Here is a 16,603-nt window from a genome sequence, read left to right on the forward strand (position 1 = left end):
ATATTACGGTGCCAATGAAAATGGTCATCTTCAATTTCAAAAAGTTACCTCATAAAAAATATTTACCACCTCGAAAAAACACCATATGCCAAATATTTTCTCAATCGGACTTAAGGGAGAGTGGTGCAAAGCGGTCAAAGTTTGAGTTTTTTGAAAATCGAAAAACCACCCTAGGGGGGAGTGAAGGAAATCGAAAAAAAGGAATTTTTTTTATGCCAAATGTCTTAAAATTGCATGAAACGTCGAGATCTAGTGTCATCTCGAAATTCAACATTCTGGGACGTTTGTTTTGGACTACGAAACGAAAAGTATGGTTTTGGGTACCAATAAAAATGATTATCTCAATTTTTCATTCAGAACTTGCTGCGAAATGTTGATTTGCACGATAGTATACCCTTTGCAAAATATTAGCTCATTTGAACTTCATTTATTAGTGTCACAGACGTAAATTATTATTTTTTTTTTTGAAAAACGAAAGATCACCTAAAATTGGGGTTTTAAAAAACAAATTGTTAGTGCCAAATGTCTTAAAACTGCATTACTCGTCGAGATTTACTGCTACCTCGATTTTTTTTTATTTTGGCGCTTGAACGTTTTTCCGTCTGAAAAGTCGATTTTTAACAAAAAAAAATTGTTCGAGATTACTGTAAATCTCGATGTGCCATGCAGTTTTAAGACATTTGGCATCAAAAATAAAATTTTTAAACCCCATTTTCCGGTGATTTTTCGGTTTTCAAAAAACTCAAATTTTAACGTCTGCAACACTAATAAATGAAGTTCGAATGAGCTATTATCTTGCAAATGGTATGTTATCGTGCAAATCAACATTTCGTGGCAAGTCCGGATGAAAAATCGAGATAATAATTTTTATTGGCACTTAAAACCATACGTTTCGTCTTGTACTACGAAAAAAAATCTTCCAGAGGCCGATTTTTGACAAAAACAAATTTTTGAGATGACACTAGATCTCGACGTTTCATGGAATTTTAAGACATTTGGCATCAATTTTTTTTTCGAAAACCCCGATTTCCTTTACTCACCCCTTGGGTGATTTTTCAACGGTGAGACATGTTATTTGCAAGTGAATCAAGAATCTTGAGCGAAAATTGTGTCTGAAAATAAATTACGTTTTTTGGTAGAAGTAATGGAAAAATTATAGTAAAAGGAAATTGTAAGGGCCAATTAGAATATCAATCAAAGGCGAGTTCTGTGATTGAACCCTTACTTAGTTTAGCATTTAGTTTTCTGCTGGTATGAATACAGGGTGGGTCATTTAAAGTGGAAGCATCTGGCAACCCCATAACTTTTGACAGAGATGTCAGATTAACAAATGTCATACCGCGTTGGAAGCGTCATTTCAGTACAATTTTAACCATGGAACAATACACACCTAAACAACGCGCTGAAATTGTTCAGCTGTACATTCAAAATAACTTCTCAATTGTGTTAACTAAACGTGCGTGGAAAAATAAAAATAAAGTTAAAACATCGACTGGAGACAACACTATACGTCGATTATATGCCAAATTTATACCTTCTGGTAGTGTTGGTAATGCCAGTTATCTGTCCAGACAACGACCAAGACGTTTCGACGAGAATATTGATGCCGTTCGAGCCAGTGTTGCAGAGACTCCATCGACATCAGGTCGCCATCGTTCGCAAGAGTCAGGCATCGCTCGAACCACTCTCCGACGCATAATTCGTGTTGATTTGAAAATGTTTCCGTATAAAATTCAAATGGCTCAACAACTTAACCCATCTGACTTACCACGTCGACTTGATTTTGGGAAATGGCCAAAAATGAACGTGGCTTTTGGCAAAAAATCATAATGTCTGATGAGGTGCATTTCAACTTGAATGGAGGAGTGAATAAACAAAATTGTCGGTTTTATGCTACTTGATGGGGCTTACCCGTTCCTGATCGAAGGGTTTTCCACCGTCAGTATGCGACGGCCCAAAAGAATTCTTGTTGTGGTGAATCACACCGTCGAGAATGGATTTGATGGCTGCGTATTGGATGGTTTTCCATAAACTTGAGAGATGTCACAAAACGAAGAATTTCCAAATTTTCGATTTTCTTCTGGCTTCTTCACCGGAAAATAAAAGACTTCTGACTTCTGTCGGTTTCCAAGCGAATATATTTCTCATAGCCTCCTTGCAGTTACAATATTTAAAAAATGGAAAAAATCATGACATACTTCAACATTCCGGCCACCTTGAACTGGTTTAGCTAGTTCAATTCTATTACTTAACAATGTTGTCGTTGTTTTTAAACTAAATATTTAAAGATTCGAGACTAGTCTCAGTTGTTGTGAAGACGCAACAGAAGCACGTGATTTGCCGGCAACGATCGGTTTGTTATGGTTCGCCGGGCATTGAACTCGATGTAGATTGTTATAAGTAGCCCAGGGTATCGTCATCTGGGGATTGAAAAGACCAGGTAGACCTGACAAGATAAAGATACGTATTGGAACCGCAATTACCTGCTTGGTTCCCACGAAGGCATCGAGCAAATTTTGGCGTGCTCTACCAGGTCTCATTTTTCAGGATCCGGATGATGATTTTCTGCTGTTGGTAATAGCGCAATCTTCGCCACAGGTCTGACGATTGCTTCGGATGATGCAGTCTTCAGGGTGACGACACGTACCACTCCGTCTTTGCCTGGATGAACCTTAGTGATCCTTCCGAGCGGCCATTGTATTGGTGGTAGATTGTCGTCTTTGATTACCACGACGGCACCTGGTTTGATGGTTACTGGTGGCTTGGACCTTGTAACGCGTGACTGGAGTTGCTGGAGGTATTCTGGTGCCCATCTGGACCAGATTCGTTGGAATCGCTTCTGAGCGAGCTCAAAGTGCGTCAGACGATTATCCGGAATGTCGCACAAGTTGTTTTCCGGAACGGCTTGGAAACTGGCTCCAATCAGGAAATGTCCTGGAGTTAAGACTTCCAGGTCTGAAGGATCGGTTGGAATTGGAACCAGGGGCCTCGAATTCAGGCACATTTCAATTTGGGCCAATAAAGTGCACATGTCCTCGTAGCCAACGTTTACATTGCCGATTTCACGTAACAGGTGATGCTTAGCTGATTTAACGGCTGCTTCCCACAGCCCTCCAAAGTGTGGTGCTCGCGGAGGGATGAAACGCCAGATAATCTCGTTCTCTGCACACCAGTCGAGGATCTGCTTTCGTTCGGTTTGGTTGGATTTTAACATGGGGTAGAGTCTGTGCAGTTCGTTTGCTGCGCCCTTGAAGGCGGTGCCGTTGTCGCTGTGGATTTCCTTCATCTTTCCACGGCGGGCGACGAAACGGCGGAGAGCGGCCATAAAAGCCGGTGTTGACATATCAGATACAAGCGATATGGACGGCACGTGTAGCGAAGCATACAAATATTGCGATGTACGCTTTAGTAGGAGTCCGGTTACGCACCGGAGATTTGATATATACGGGACCGCAGTAATCAATACCGCATACGGCAAATGGTCTGGTCGGAGTCACTCTTGTTGTAGGCAGGTCGGCGATACTCTGCTGCACCAGGGTGGGTTTGTTGCGGAAGCACGTGTGACATTGGTGGTACGTGCGGCGAACTAAGTTACGGCCACCGATGATCCAGAATTTCTGGCGAATCGAAGAAAGCATCAACCGGGGACCGGCATGGAGCAGCATATGGTGGTAGTACTTGGCTAGCAGGACGGATAACCGGTGCTTCGACGAGAGGACAATTGGGAACTTTACATCTTCGGACACGGGGGCGTTGCCGAGTCTTCCACCAACTCGGATGACACCTTCCTTGCTGACTTTCGGTTGCAACCACTTCAATGCTGACGATGTAGGAATACGTTCCCCGGATATAAGATTGGACATTTCTTCTGGAAATGATTCGCGCTGGGCTAGCCGAGAAAGGGCGATGTCTGCATCACGGAGGTCGTCAGTTGTTAAGGTCTCAAAAGGTTCGATGGTGGTCTTCTTGACGGCGGCTTTCAGGGCACGGAAATATCGCATCCAGTATGCAATAGATCGACGAAGTTTGGTTGTTTTTGGCCTCCGACATCCAATGTGGGTCAAGGGATGGCATTTCGTTAACAGGCCAATCGGATGGTGGCAGGGATAACCAGTTCGGACCGTTCCACCAAATGGGCAGTTGTTTGAGATCGATTGGATTGACGCCACGAGAGAGGGGATCAGCTGGATTGGATGTTCCGGAAACATGGTTCCAGTGGCAGGATTCTGTAGCTTCTTGAATCATAGCTACCCGATTAGCTACGAAAGTTTTCCATCGGGACGGCGAAGACTTCAACCAATGTAATACAGTTGACGAATCTGTCCAACAGAAGAATTCAGCAGGTTTCGGAATGGAATGGGCCACCTTTTTATAGAGATTGGATGCGAGTACAGCCCCACATAGCTCCAGACGTGCGATGGTTTGTTGTTTGGCCAGCGGTGCAACTTTGGACTTGGAAGTCAGCAATTGGACACGAACAACCCCAGCGGATTCTGAGCGGACATAACAACATGCTCCGTAAGCCTTCTGTGAGGCATCGGAAAAGAAATGGAGTTGGAATGAGGTTGCGTTTGCTACGGTTACACAGCGTGGAATTCGAAGAGATGCGATAGTATCTAACGTTTCGTGGAACTCCTTCCACTTGGATTGCAAACGTGGAGGAAGAGGACGATCCCACTCATATGAATCTCCAGCTTCGGTTTTCAATGCCCATAGACGCTGCATGAAGAGTTTGGCGATGACTATGATTGGTCCCACCAGGCCAAGTGGGTCAAAAATCTGCGCCACGTACGACATAATCTTCCGCTTAGTTAAAACAGATGCTGGCAGTGGAAGTTGAACCTTGAAACTCATCATGTCGATTCTCGGTTCCCAGATGAGTCCGAGTGTGGAAACGGATTGATCGTCCTGGAGATCATGGTACGGTGCAAAGGCTAGGTCTTCTTCGGGAATATCAACTAGGACTTCTGGTGAGTTTGAAGCCCACTTCTTCAACGGGAAACCTGCTGCTGAAAGCATGGCAGTCATTTCTTGGCGTATTTGGATAGCGAATTCAACGGTGTCGGCACCAGACAGGAAATCATCCACGTAGAAATCCTTCTGGGCTACCGCGGCTGCGGCTGGATAGATATCACTTGCGTCCTGCGCGATTTTCTGAAGAGTGCGTGTAGCTAAGAATGGTGATGACGCGAAACCGTACGTTACAGTGTTCAGTTCGTACGTAGCAATTGGCTGGTTTGGACTAGGACGCCAGAGGATGAGCTGATATCGACGAAACGGCTGACGCAATAGGATCTGTCGATACATTTTTTCGACGTCGGCGACGAATGCAATTTGGTGGATGCGGAATCGGATGTGGATCGATTGCAGATCATCTTGAACGACGGGTCCAACTAGTTGCAGGTCATTCACAGAGAATCCAGAAGACGTCTTGCAGGATGCATCGAACACAACTCGAACCTTCGTAGTGGTGCTGGATTCCTTGAACACCGGGTGGTGTGGGAGAAAACAGTGTGGCTTGGTTTCGTCTACTGGATCCACGAGCTTCTTCATGTGGTTTAGGCGTTCGTATTCCTCCATGAAGCGGCAGTAGGCAGCTTTGGTGGTTGGATCTCGCTCAAGTCGTTTTTCAAGGTTCAAGAAGCGACGCTCGGCGATTGAACGTGATTCGCCGAGAGTGACGAGCGGATCGCGGGTGAGTGGCAAGGACACAACGTAACGACCCGACGAATCGCGAGTGGTGGTAGTGGAATACTGATCTTCACAGAAATTTTCTTCAGCGGATAACATGGAGCAGGGTTGAACAGCTTCTAGCTCCCAGAACTTCTGGAGGGCTTGTTCCAGGTTTCGGTCTACAGTGGTGAGGTGACAAACACGTGGAACATCGGGTGATTGGATGACTACTTTCCCAGAAACAGTCCATCCGAACGAGGTTTCGACGAATACAGGTTTTCCTTCGCCGCAGGAAATCTTACAACCGGTGTGCAGGTCATAATATACTTCTCCACCGACAATCATGTCAACGTCGGCTGGAATGTGGAATCGTGGGTCGGCTAACGGAACATCAGGGAACTGCCACGAGGAAATATCAATCGGCGTAGTTGGCAGGCATACTGTGGGTTTCTTCAAAATCAGAAAATCGAGAGTTGTACTATACGAAAGCAACTTGGATTTAATCGTAGCAGTCAACTTGCGCTTGATCTGCTTCGATGCTTCACCGATTCCAGACACAGCGATGTCAACTTTCGTGCGGCGGAGGTTGAGTACATTGGATAATTTCTTCGTAATAAAACTGCACATTGATCCCGAATCTAGGAGCGCGCGAGCAGGATGCTCTTTGCCATTCTGGTCTACGACAAGGAGGTTAACCGTTTCCAATAGGACAGTGGACTGATACGACTGTGCCGACAAACTCACTTGGGGATTCGGATTCGCTGATCCAGGGGATTCGAAAACAGTCAACGTGGGTGGATTCGGTTGCTGGGATGACTGACCAGACATGACAACTGGAGTGGATTGTACTTTCGGGACTGCAGATTCGTGCAGCAGCGTGTGGTGTCTCTGGTGACAATTTCGGCAATCATACTTGGACGTACAATTCCTACTTTGGTGTCCAGAACGGAAACAATTCCAGCATAGGCGTTTTTGGGATACCAGTTCTCTGCGTTGACAAACGGACATCTTGGAAAATGCTGGACATTGGAATAACAAATGGTTTTCTGGACAAGCAATACAATGCGGAATGAAACTCTTAGTTTCGGTCGTGGCGGAATTGGATACCATCTTAAATGGCTTCTTCTGGTTTGGTGTGGAACCGGCCACCTTGACTTGGCCGACTTGATTGGAGCGTTGCTGCAGATCGGTGACGACGGACTTCAACATTTGGACCCGCTGGTACAAGAAATCAACCAACTCCTCGTAAGTGATGTCATCAGCGCTACTAGTCTTCTCCTCCCAGGCTCGGAGGGTTGTTGAATCCAGCTTGTAGCTTAGCAGGTTGATTAACGGTGTGTCCCAGTGGATGACTGGTTCGTTCAGCTTCGCTAAAGCCTTGACATGCCGTTGGTAGTCATCAACCAGGTCATGCAGCTCTTGGGGTGACTCTTTGTTGAGTGGCGGGAGGTCATACAAAGCTCGGAATAGCTGACGCTTCAAATAACGTTTATTGTCGTAACGCTTCAATAAAGCGTCCCAAGTTAATGCGTAATTATCCGCACTTGTATCGGTTGACTCGAATGGCTTATGAGCTTCTCCTTCCAGTGATTGTAAGAGGTACTGCATCTTCGCTACTGTCGGAATATCCGCATTGGAATGGACCATGGATGTAAACGTATCACGGAAGGAAAGCCATCTAGACAAATCTCCGTCAAACTTTGGAAGGTCAATCTTGGGTAATCGCAGGTGGAAATTCGCTGGAGGATGATTGGCTATAAAAGACGTGTTCAATGCTGGTTGGTTGTGATCTATGGAACGTTTCATCAATAAAAAACCTTTAGCCGAACAGTATCGCGCCTCGAACGTTGCTCGTTCTTGCATATGCTCCTCAAACTTCTCAGGATCATCATACTTTTCGATCTCCGTTTGCAGGTCAAGGAATTCGTTGTAGACTCTGTCCAACGCTTCAACACGAATCGGAATCTGGAAAACGTCATTCTGGTTGTCAAAATTATTGATGAACACTTCAACGGAATCACGAACGACGAATAGTGCTTTGCGCTTCATAAAGCATTCGACCAACTTCTTCTCTGGTCTGGACATCTTGGTTCACTACACTATCACCACTTCACTACCACCACAGATCGAATATACGGAATCAAAATTCGGATGATTGGAACGTAAATTGTGCGTTGTAATGTCTTTTACACGACGCGGATATCGAAAAATGGTAAAAATCGAACGAATGTATCCTTCCCGTCACGGTTTACCACTTTTTAGGCGAACGAATAACTCGAGTATGGTGCACAAAAACGAACGTAATTATTCCCGACACGGGCATACCACCCACGCGAGTCTACTTGCCACCCAACACCACCAAATGAACTTGCAAACAAAATGGTGTACTCACCACACCTGCCCTTCTGGTCGGGGGAACCTTCGATCCGGTTCGAAGGACCAAATGATGGGGCTTACCCGTTCCTGATCGAAGGGTTTTCCACCGTCAGTATGCGACGGCCCAAAAGAATTCTTGTTGTGGTGAATCACACCGTCGAGAATGGATTTGATGGCTGCGTATTGGATGGTTTTCCATAAACTTGAGAGATGTCGTCACAAAACGAAGAATTTCCAAATTTTCGATTTTCTTCTGGCTTCTTCACGGGAAAAGAAAAGACGTCTGACTTCTGTCGGTTTCCAAGCGAATATATTTCTCATAGCCTCCTTGCAGTTACAATATTTAAAAAATGGAAAAAATCATGACATACTTCAACACTACTGAAAACCCTCAATTCATCGAAACGCAACCTCTTTACGACCAAAAAGTTACTGTGTGGTGTGGCATTTATGCCGATAAAGTCATCGGCCCGTACTTCTTTGAAAACGAAAATGGAGCAACGGTAACCGTGAATGGGGAGCGTTATCGGACAATGATAACCGATTTTTTATTGCCATTTGTTCGTGAAAATGAATTGGACAATTACTGGTTCCAACAGGACGGCGCTACATGCCATACAGCGGCTGCCACGACCAAATTATTGCGCGAAATGTTCCCCGGAAGATTAATATCGAAAAACGGCGATTATGACTGGCCACCGAGATCACCTGATTTGACGCCTCCTGACTTTTTTTTATGGGGATATTTAAAATCCAAGGTATACACTGGTAAACCAAGGACCCTGGCTGCGCTGAAAGACAATATCCGACAAGAAATTGCTGCCATATCGGCCGAAACATTGGGCAAAGTGATGGAAAATGCCGAAAAAAGGGCACATTTTGCGGTCAAGGCCAGAGGCGGTCATTTACGAGATATCATAATCAAAAAGTAGTTAGAACAAATCTCCTTGGACCAAAATAAATGAATTTCAAAAATAAATTTTAAAATTCCACTTCTTTACTTTGCTATTGCAAAAACAAATCCTTCCACTTAAATGGCCCACCCTGTAGTAGCATTGTTTTGCTGGAATGTTATTTTCTTTGTGACGATATCCACGCAAAAACGATAGGAGGTTTCTAGAACATGTATGTAATCCTTGAATGATGTGAGAGCTATCTTGAGCTCTTCGGTTGCACAGAATCCCGCCCAAACCATGCACGAGTCTCCACCATAATTTCTGGTTGAAAAATAGTTCCTTCTTTCGTAAATCACGCCAGTATTCGTTGAAACTATCAAGACCATCAAAATTGACCTTTTTTTCGCCAGGGAAGTTAACCTACACATTGAGGAACTTTTCGTTATGGTATATAGCAAAATATATTCTTTTGGAAACATTCTTTGTCACAACATACCATGTCCCAATGTCGGTTCATGTGAGCTTTGGCGAAATTCAGACGTCGTCCGATGTGAGATGGTGTAAGATGAGGAGCTGTAACCTTTTAAGTCCTCTCTATTTGAAGATTTTTTACCAAAACTTGACGAATTGTCACCCGAGAAACATTTAAATTGAAATATTACATTATTTGCATAAGCAATTTTAAGGTACACTAGAACCCATATTATCCGCGAGGAGATGATCCGCTGTGCGGTTTATCCACGAAAGCGAGTTCCATAGTAATTCTATGAATCTACCCTAAATTCGTCAATGAGTGGTAAGTTTTTGTTCTTTTGTTTTGGTCATAACCTTACACATGAATAGTTCAATGATTCCTGTATTGATAAAACATTGTTTTCATGCCGAAAAATCTATTTTTTGTGTTTGCATCTCATTTTTAGTCATTTGTTGTGTTATCCGCGATTTTCGTGATCCGCGGTGAGCTAGCTCGATTATTTCGCGGATACTTGGGGTTCTCCTGTATTCGAAACTGTTCTAGCTATTTCCCGCTTATCCCGGTCAGAGAGCATCCATTTACGTAGGCATCACTGCTTATCAGATCACATTCTCCACAGTGGACAAGTTTCACCCAAACAGAGAAGGAAATAAATATATTCCAGATAATATGGAAATTACAAACAAATTACCCTCGATAATTCATCATCCTCATCTACAAATGTGAAATTTTTCTGAGATTGTCTACCTGTTTTATGAACAGTTTGAACAGGTGGACGAGACGCCACTGGTTTAATGAATGACAGTGAAGTTCAAATGGTCAATGGAGTATTGTTTGGGAGTAAAATTGCCAGTTACCAGTCTTTTCCATTTATTTAATCTACTAGTTTAAACATCATTACACATCTTCAATGTAACATTTTTTTTATCAAACAACACTCCGAACATCCATTTTTCGCATATTTTCAATTTGAAGTCGAAGGTTATTGATCTGAAATGAAACATAAGGTTCAATACTTTAACGGTTGTTATACAACAAAATTACCTTTTCCAAGTGCTTTTTCTGAACTTCCTCACTTGCGAACTTTTTATAGCCTTCCCTGCTAACGGTATTAACTAGTTTTTCCAGCTCACTCTCCAACTTTCTCATTTTTTTCGTATGACCACTAATCTCCCCCGATTCCGGTGCTGATTGTTTCAGCTCCTCAGATAAATTCGTGGTCAAACCAAACGAACATAAGTGACTAGCGGTTGATTTGGCAGTCATTTTTCTGCCGTCAAATGATCTTTCGTCATCGTACAATTGCACGCCATTGCTCAGCGTTAGCTGCTGAACGCAGGATAGCTGCCGCTGAATAAGTTCCCTGAGCTGGTCGGATTTGGAATAAATGTGCACAACGGGGTTATGCTTTCTAGCGATTGGCGGATTGTGTTCATTTTTGGCTTGACGAATACTTTGACAAATTTCAAGCAGTTGTTCGATTGTGCTTTCAAGATCACGGTCTATCCATTCGCTTTCATGGAACTTAGTTTCGGGAGAAGGAAGGTGTGATAGTAGTTCGGTTGCAATAAATGGAGTAAATACTTCCAAATGATTTAGACCGATGGAAAGGCAATGCTGTAAAACCGCACATTGATTTCTGGCTATTTGCTGGGTTTCGGCTTTCATGTGCACTTTTGTTGTCTCCTGAAAGTTTGAAAATCATTCACTCGTTCAAATAATAATATGTTTATACTATGAATCTACTTACCAGATAAACATCACATAAGTTGTTATAAAAAAATGTTTTCCAGGCAGCTGCAGCCAAATGAAAGTTATATTCGTCCATAGCGTTTTTGAAGGACACAATTGTATTTCCCAGTTTGCTCAATATCCACCGATCAAATTCCAAAAGATTTCGTTTGTCAAGAGACTTCCCATTCGTGTCAAACTTTTCTTTGCACATTAACGTATACCGTGTTGCTTGCCAGATCTTGTTGAAGAACAACTTGTTAGAGTGACATTCTTGAATGTTAAAATTCAGAGAATAATTTTTCACGTTTGTAGAACAGAGCGTAAATCGCAGTGCATCCGTTCCACATTCTGGTATTCCATGGGGATATGCTTTCCTCTGACTAACGATGGATCGCTTCAATTCTGCATCAGATAATAGACCATGCTGATGGGCTAATTTTGTTTCTTCTATCAAATTATCCAGTGTGATACCTTTGATTATATGTTCTGGTTTGATAACATTTCCTAAACTTTTGGACATTTTTCTGCCATGTTCATCGCAGATTATGCTATGCAAAAGTATTTCACGAAACGGAAGCTGCCCAGTTAATTCCTGTCCGAGCATTATCATTCTAGCGACCCAAAAGAATATGATATCATGTCCGGTTTCCATCAAATTTAGTGGGTAATAACGTTGACAACCTTTCGTGCACTCAGGCCACCCTAAGGCTGAAAATGGTAGAAGAGACGAGGAGAACCATGTATCCAGAACATCCGTGTCCTGTGAAATTTCAAAATCACCCGATCCGAAAATCTCTTTCGCCTTTCGGCAGGCTTCCTCGGTTGATCGTGCCGCTATCCACGAAACCGCGTTTTTCGATTTTACCTCAAAGGCGGGAATTCGATGTCCCCACCAGAGTTGACGTGAGATGCACCAATCGTGACAATTATCCAACCAACGAAACCAGTCTTTCTCGAAGTTATCTGGAATAATCCGTAATTCGCCATCCTCGACGGATTTCTTAGCCCTGTGAGCCATTTCCGTGCATCGAATGAACCATTGCGGCATTAGGAGAAATTCTACAACATCCTTGGAACGAGAACAGATCGGAAGTACCATAGAATGTGGTTTAATACCTCTTATCAGCGATTGGTTCGTTAAGTAATCCATCATTTTATTTCGTGCATCATATCTCGGGAGACCCGCGAATGGGCCGTGATTTTCCATTATTATTCCTCTACTATTGATGACTTCTACGAGAGGTAGTTTATGCCTCTTAGCTACATCGTAGTCATTCCTGTCATGTGCCGGGGTAATCTTTACCGCGCCTGTGCCGAACTCAGGATCTACACTAGAATCGAATATCAACGGAATGCTTTCTTGTCGGATCGGATGCCAGAGCATAGTTGTTTCGTTTGCCAAATGTGCATAACGTGCGTCGTTTGTGTTGACCGCAACGGCCACATCACCAAGTAACGTTTCAGGTCTCGTTGTAGAGATGACAATTTCTTCATCAGAATTATGAACCTTGTACGCGATATCAGCCATTCTCCCAAACATTATTTTGTTTTTGTATCCTGGAACTTCTACAGCTGTCGGGCCATCAATTTCCACGTTCTCTACCTCAATATCCGAGATAGCAGATTCTAGAGTACACGACCAATTAATCAAAGCTTTATCCCTGTATATCAAGTCTTTTTCGAACAACCTAACGAACGCTTCCTTCACCGCTGACGTCTGTCTGTCGTCCATAGTGAAATACTCATGATCCCAATCCATGCAAGTACCAAGTTTCATAAGGTTTTCCTTGATGCTTCTACCCTTCTCTTCTTTCCATTGCCAAATCTCACGCAAAAAATGCTCTCGTCCTAGGTCATGTCTGCTGAGTTTCTTCTCCTTGTATAACTTTTTTTCGACCACAACCTGGGTCGCTATACCAGCATGATCCATTCCTGGAGTCCACAATGTTTTGCATCCCTGCTTCGTTTTCCATCGAACCAATGCATCCTGTAAAGTGCAAGTTAACGCGTGTCCTAAGTGCAGCTCTCCCGTCACGTTTGGTGGTGGTAACAGTAGACTAAATTTAGGTGAATTCTCATCTCCAGTAACCAACTTTGCTTCCACATGTTTATTCCTTTCTACCAGTGCCGGTTTGTAAGCAGGTTCTATCACTATGAATGAAACATCGTTAGAACGGAATGGATTATTTGATATCAAGCAAATACATACCCACGCGGGAAAAGTATCCCTTTTGAGCCCTATTGACAATATGAAGGGATGTAAAGATTTGTAATCGTTTTATTAGCTGAGGAGAACCTTTTGAAAATAATATCTGAAGCATTTTTGGTCCTACAACTAATAATGTAGCAACTCTTGTTGCATGTTGCGTATCTGTTTTGAAACATCTATCCGGTGTTGCATAAGCATTTTGACGAAGTTGCCATATACTTTGATTTTTTTTTTGATTTAGTTAAATTTTATATAAAGGGAGTTAGACGATTATATAGGATGTTGCTTTGTGCGAAAATACGATCGAATCGTATCGCAACCGTTCGAAGTAAACAACTATATAGAATTTTATTGGTGTGGTTAAATTGCTTCTCTTCCCGTCGTTCGAAATAGAAATAGAGTCTGCTTCGAGCGAACAAAATACAGTAAGTTACATCTAATTCGACATATCGAGGTACCACTCAATGTCGCATTAGAGGCGTTGTGACCTGTAATTGGACAATCGTGATGACTGGGGGTCATAATTTGGATCCCAAACTCGATGTTTACAAAAATATCCAATTAGAGGCGAGTCCAATTATTCGTGTCGCATTACAAGTCTGTCCAATTAGCTAGATGTCAAATGAGATGTAACTTATTGTAATTTGTTTCTTTCCGCCAGTTAAGGTACAATCAAATTGTCGCATGTACTCCGATCAAATGTAACCCTAGCCTTAAGTTACAAATATTTAAAGGTATGTTATAGAGTAATTTTCGAGGAAAAAATCGTTTTATGTAGATATGGGCAAAACGGTTCACTTTAATGAACCGTTCACTTAAGTGAACTAGTTCTTTTGGGCAGTTCAATCACATTTTCGTGCAGCAGAAGGATATGTCAAAGCAAGTATAAATAAGTGGGATATGTTCATCCATAAAATGCTGTTTGTTGGCAAATAATTATTTGTCCGAATTTTGTTGAAAATAACTTAGCACAAAGAAAAACATACTTCGATTTTAAAATTTTGATTATGTTTGAGCCGTGATTAATTTTTTTTCAGCACAAACTAGCTTTGCGTCAAACTGTAAACAAAACGCGAACGTCTATCTCAGAATCATCGAGCGCAATATGATATAATAGAAAACATATTTCATATCAGCGACGCTAATATTTATTCACTGTTAAACAAGGCTGTTTAAATCGTTTCGCTTTCAACTGTATTTTCCTGTCGGGGTAGATTTGCACAGTTACACGGTTCGTTCTGAACTGTACGTACAGTTCAGTCAGCGGTCAGTACGTTCTGAACTGGTTCTGAACTTTGTACATAGTTCAAATGAACAGTTGCCCAGTAAAAAAAGAACGACCGTTCGTTCACTCTTTTTGGTGAACTAGTTCATTTGAACAGTTCATGAACGGTTTACCCATCTCTAGTTCTATGCATATGGTCAAATCTCAACTATAGCAGAGTTATTAAACCTTTCTCTAGCCCAAACTGTTAGTGAAAGTTAGTGTTTTCAAAGGTTTATGTTGTTTTTCTTCCAATAATGTATGATAAATTTGATTGTGTCTATCGACCAAATTGAAGTTCTAAAACTGTTCTACATTTCGTTTTTTGACACCATACTGCTATCTCTTTTACCTACGCCGTAATTCCATCTCAATCCAACTATACTCTTCGGGTCTCAGGGTGTGTTAAATAACTGTTGAAACTGAATGAAATTGAAGAATAATATAATACCACAAATACCAATAATGCTTATTGTTTATACAATTTTGAAAAAATTTTGATTTATGTTATATTTTTTGTTTTCAATTTGTATTCGTCTCTATTATGTCTATCATGATCTTGGTGATGATGGACTATTTATATTTTTTGTTGTTTTTGTTTTGTATTAGTTAAAAAAAAAATAAAAGTAGTCTACAAAAGTTTGAGCCCCGCGCGCGTTTCACAGATATAAAGTAAAAGTTTTTTTTAAGAGCCGGTCTAGGAATTTTTCGTAAACGAACATTTCTCGACTTCTCTGGATGAGGATATTTATTGTCAATCCAAAACAAGGCTGGCGGTTGGACTTGTGCTTTGGTGGACCAATTGGCTGCAAGAGTCTGGTCGGGACCGTATCGGCTCTGTGGCGGACACGACTGGGTATCGGCTTGGGTTGTTTTTGACATTGCAATACTATATATGAATTTATATCTGTAAATAAAATCAGTTCGTTTTCTTTTGTTAAACTGGTTTCAATGCTGAGAAAAATAAATTATCTTTGAGATAACTCGTCTTGCTCAAACCTCTGTAGGGGAAGGAGGCGGGACCATCATTATCATCAATAACGCCTAAAATACACAATAGCAATATTACAGAGACACGAACGGTCTGTGATACCGTGCGCGAATATACGAGTTATGATTTTGCGAGCGAGTACAGGAGTGTTGAACACGTCAGCTGCTAGCGTGGACACCGTGGGGAATAAAATCATTTTTTAGTGTGAAGGTGAAAGGAAGCCACAAATGGCTGCCACAATGGCGCTCATTTCTTTCATCACCCTCGTCCGAAAATAAACAATTTTGCGAAACAGTGTGAAGAAAATTATCATTTTCGCACACTTCCCATCAAGTAATATCAACCAAACTCTATAATCGATTACTCACAAGATATTAAATTTTATTTTTAATTTTTTACGTTTAATGGGTCTATAATGTAAGTTTTAGCAACTTTAACATTGGTTAAGAAAATTATATTGCAGAGCTCGGAACACTGCCACGGCTTTCAAAAATAGTAAACGGAAAAGTATTACATTCAATCAAAATGCCTCGGCCAACGAAGAGAAGAGTTAAGGCTCCCAAACTTGAATAAGTGAAAACAATACGATCAACGAAGTAAAATATGTGTGGAGGCGATCTGGCGTAGTGGTAACATCCATGCCTCTCACGCTAAAGGTCACGAGTTCAATTCTCACTCCCGACATTCTTTCAAAAATGGAAGTACAAGTGACGAACCAGCCAAATGAGTTGAAAATCACTATAATACAGATAAAAATAAAAATAAAACTTCATGTATTCAAAGACTCGTGTCAGTGAAACGCCACACAGTATGATAGGTGAATTAATCTATTTACGTGTGCTTTGCTCTTCTCTCACCAACACTATAACCCCATTTTTACACGTGGTTTTACCTATACTACTACAATAGCTTCCTTCCACCCTCACCTCAAGGAATTTAAAATAGCGTGCAGAGCAGAGTAGAATACTTCTTCTCGCCAGCCTTC

At 41.9% G+C, this 16,603-nt stretch overlaps 4 protein-coding genes across 4 annotated transcripts; all 4 read right to left on the reverse strand.

Annotated features, from left to right (window-relative positions):
* Positions 1-2,536: 2,536 nt before the first annotated feature.
* On the reverse strand, positions 2,537-3,343 carry LOC129766590 (uncharacterized). Its single transcript, XM_055767164.1, has one exon. The coding sequence runs from the start codon at positions 3,341-3,343 to the stop codon at positions 2,537-2,539; it is 807 nt and encodes a 268-aa protein (XP_055623139.1).
* Position 3,344: 1 nt separating this feature from the next.
* Positions 3,345-3,863, reverse strand: LOC129766591 (uncharacterized). The gene has a single exon (XM_055767165.1). The coding sequence runs from the start codon at positions 3,861-3,863 to the stop codon at positions 3,345-3,347; it is 519 nt and encodes a 172-aa protein (XP_055623140.1).
* Positions 3,864-3,942: 79 nt separating this feature from the next.
* LOC129766592 (uncharacterized) lies at positions 3,943-7,758 on the reverse strand. Its single transcript, XM_055767167.1, has one exon. It carries the CDS (start codon positions 7,756-7,758, stop codon positions 3,943-3,945), a length of 3,816 nt encoding a protein of 1,271 aa, XP_055623142.1.
* Positions 7,759-10,275: 2,517 nt separating this feature from the next.
* Positions 10,276-13,519, reverse strand: LOC129767323 (valine--tRNA ligase). The gene is made up of 4 exons (XM_055768060.1): positions 13,364-13,519; positions 11,171-13,305; positions 10,465-11,106; positions 10,276-10,410 (listed from the first exon to the last, which is right to left on the reverse strand). Exons 1-4 carry the CDS (start codon positions 13,473-13,475, stop codon positions 10,348-10,350), a joined length of 2,952 nt encoding a protein of 983 aa, XP_055624035.1. The 5' UTR covers positions 13,476-13,519; the 3' UTR covers positions 10,276-10,347.
* Positions 13,520-16,603: the final 3,084 nt, after the last annotated feature.

The sequence above is a fragment of the Toxorhynchites rutilus genome, chromosome 2, assembly GCF_029784135.1.
Source record: "Toxorhynchites rutilus septentrionalis strain SRP chromosome 2, ASM2978413v1, whole genome shotgun sequence".
Classification (NCBI taxonomy): domain Eukaryota; kingdom Metazoa; phylum Arthropoda; class Insecta; order Diptera; family Culicidae; genus Toxorhynchites; species Toxorhynchites rutilus.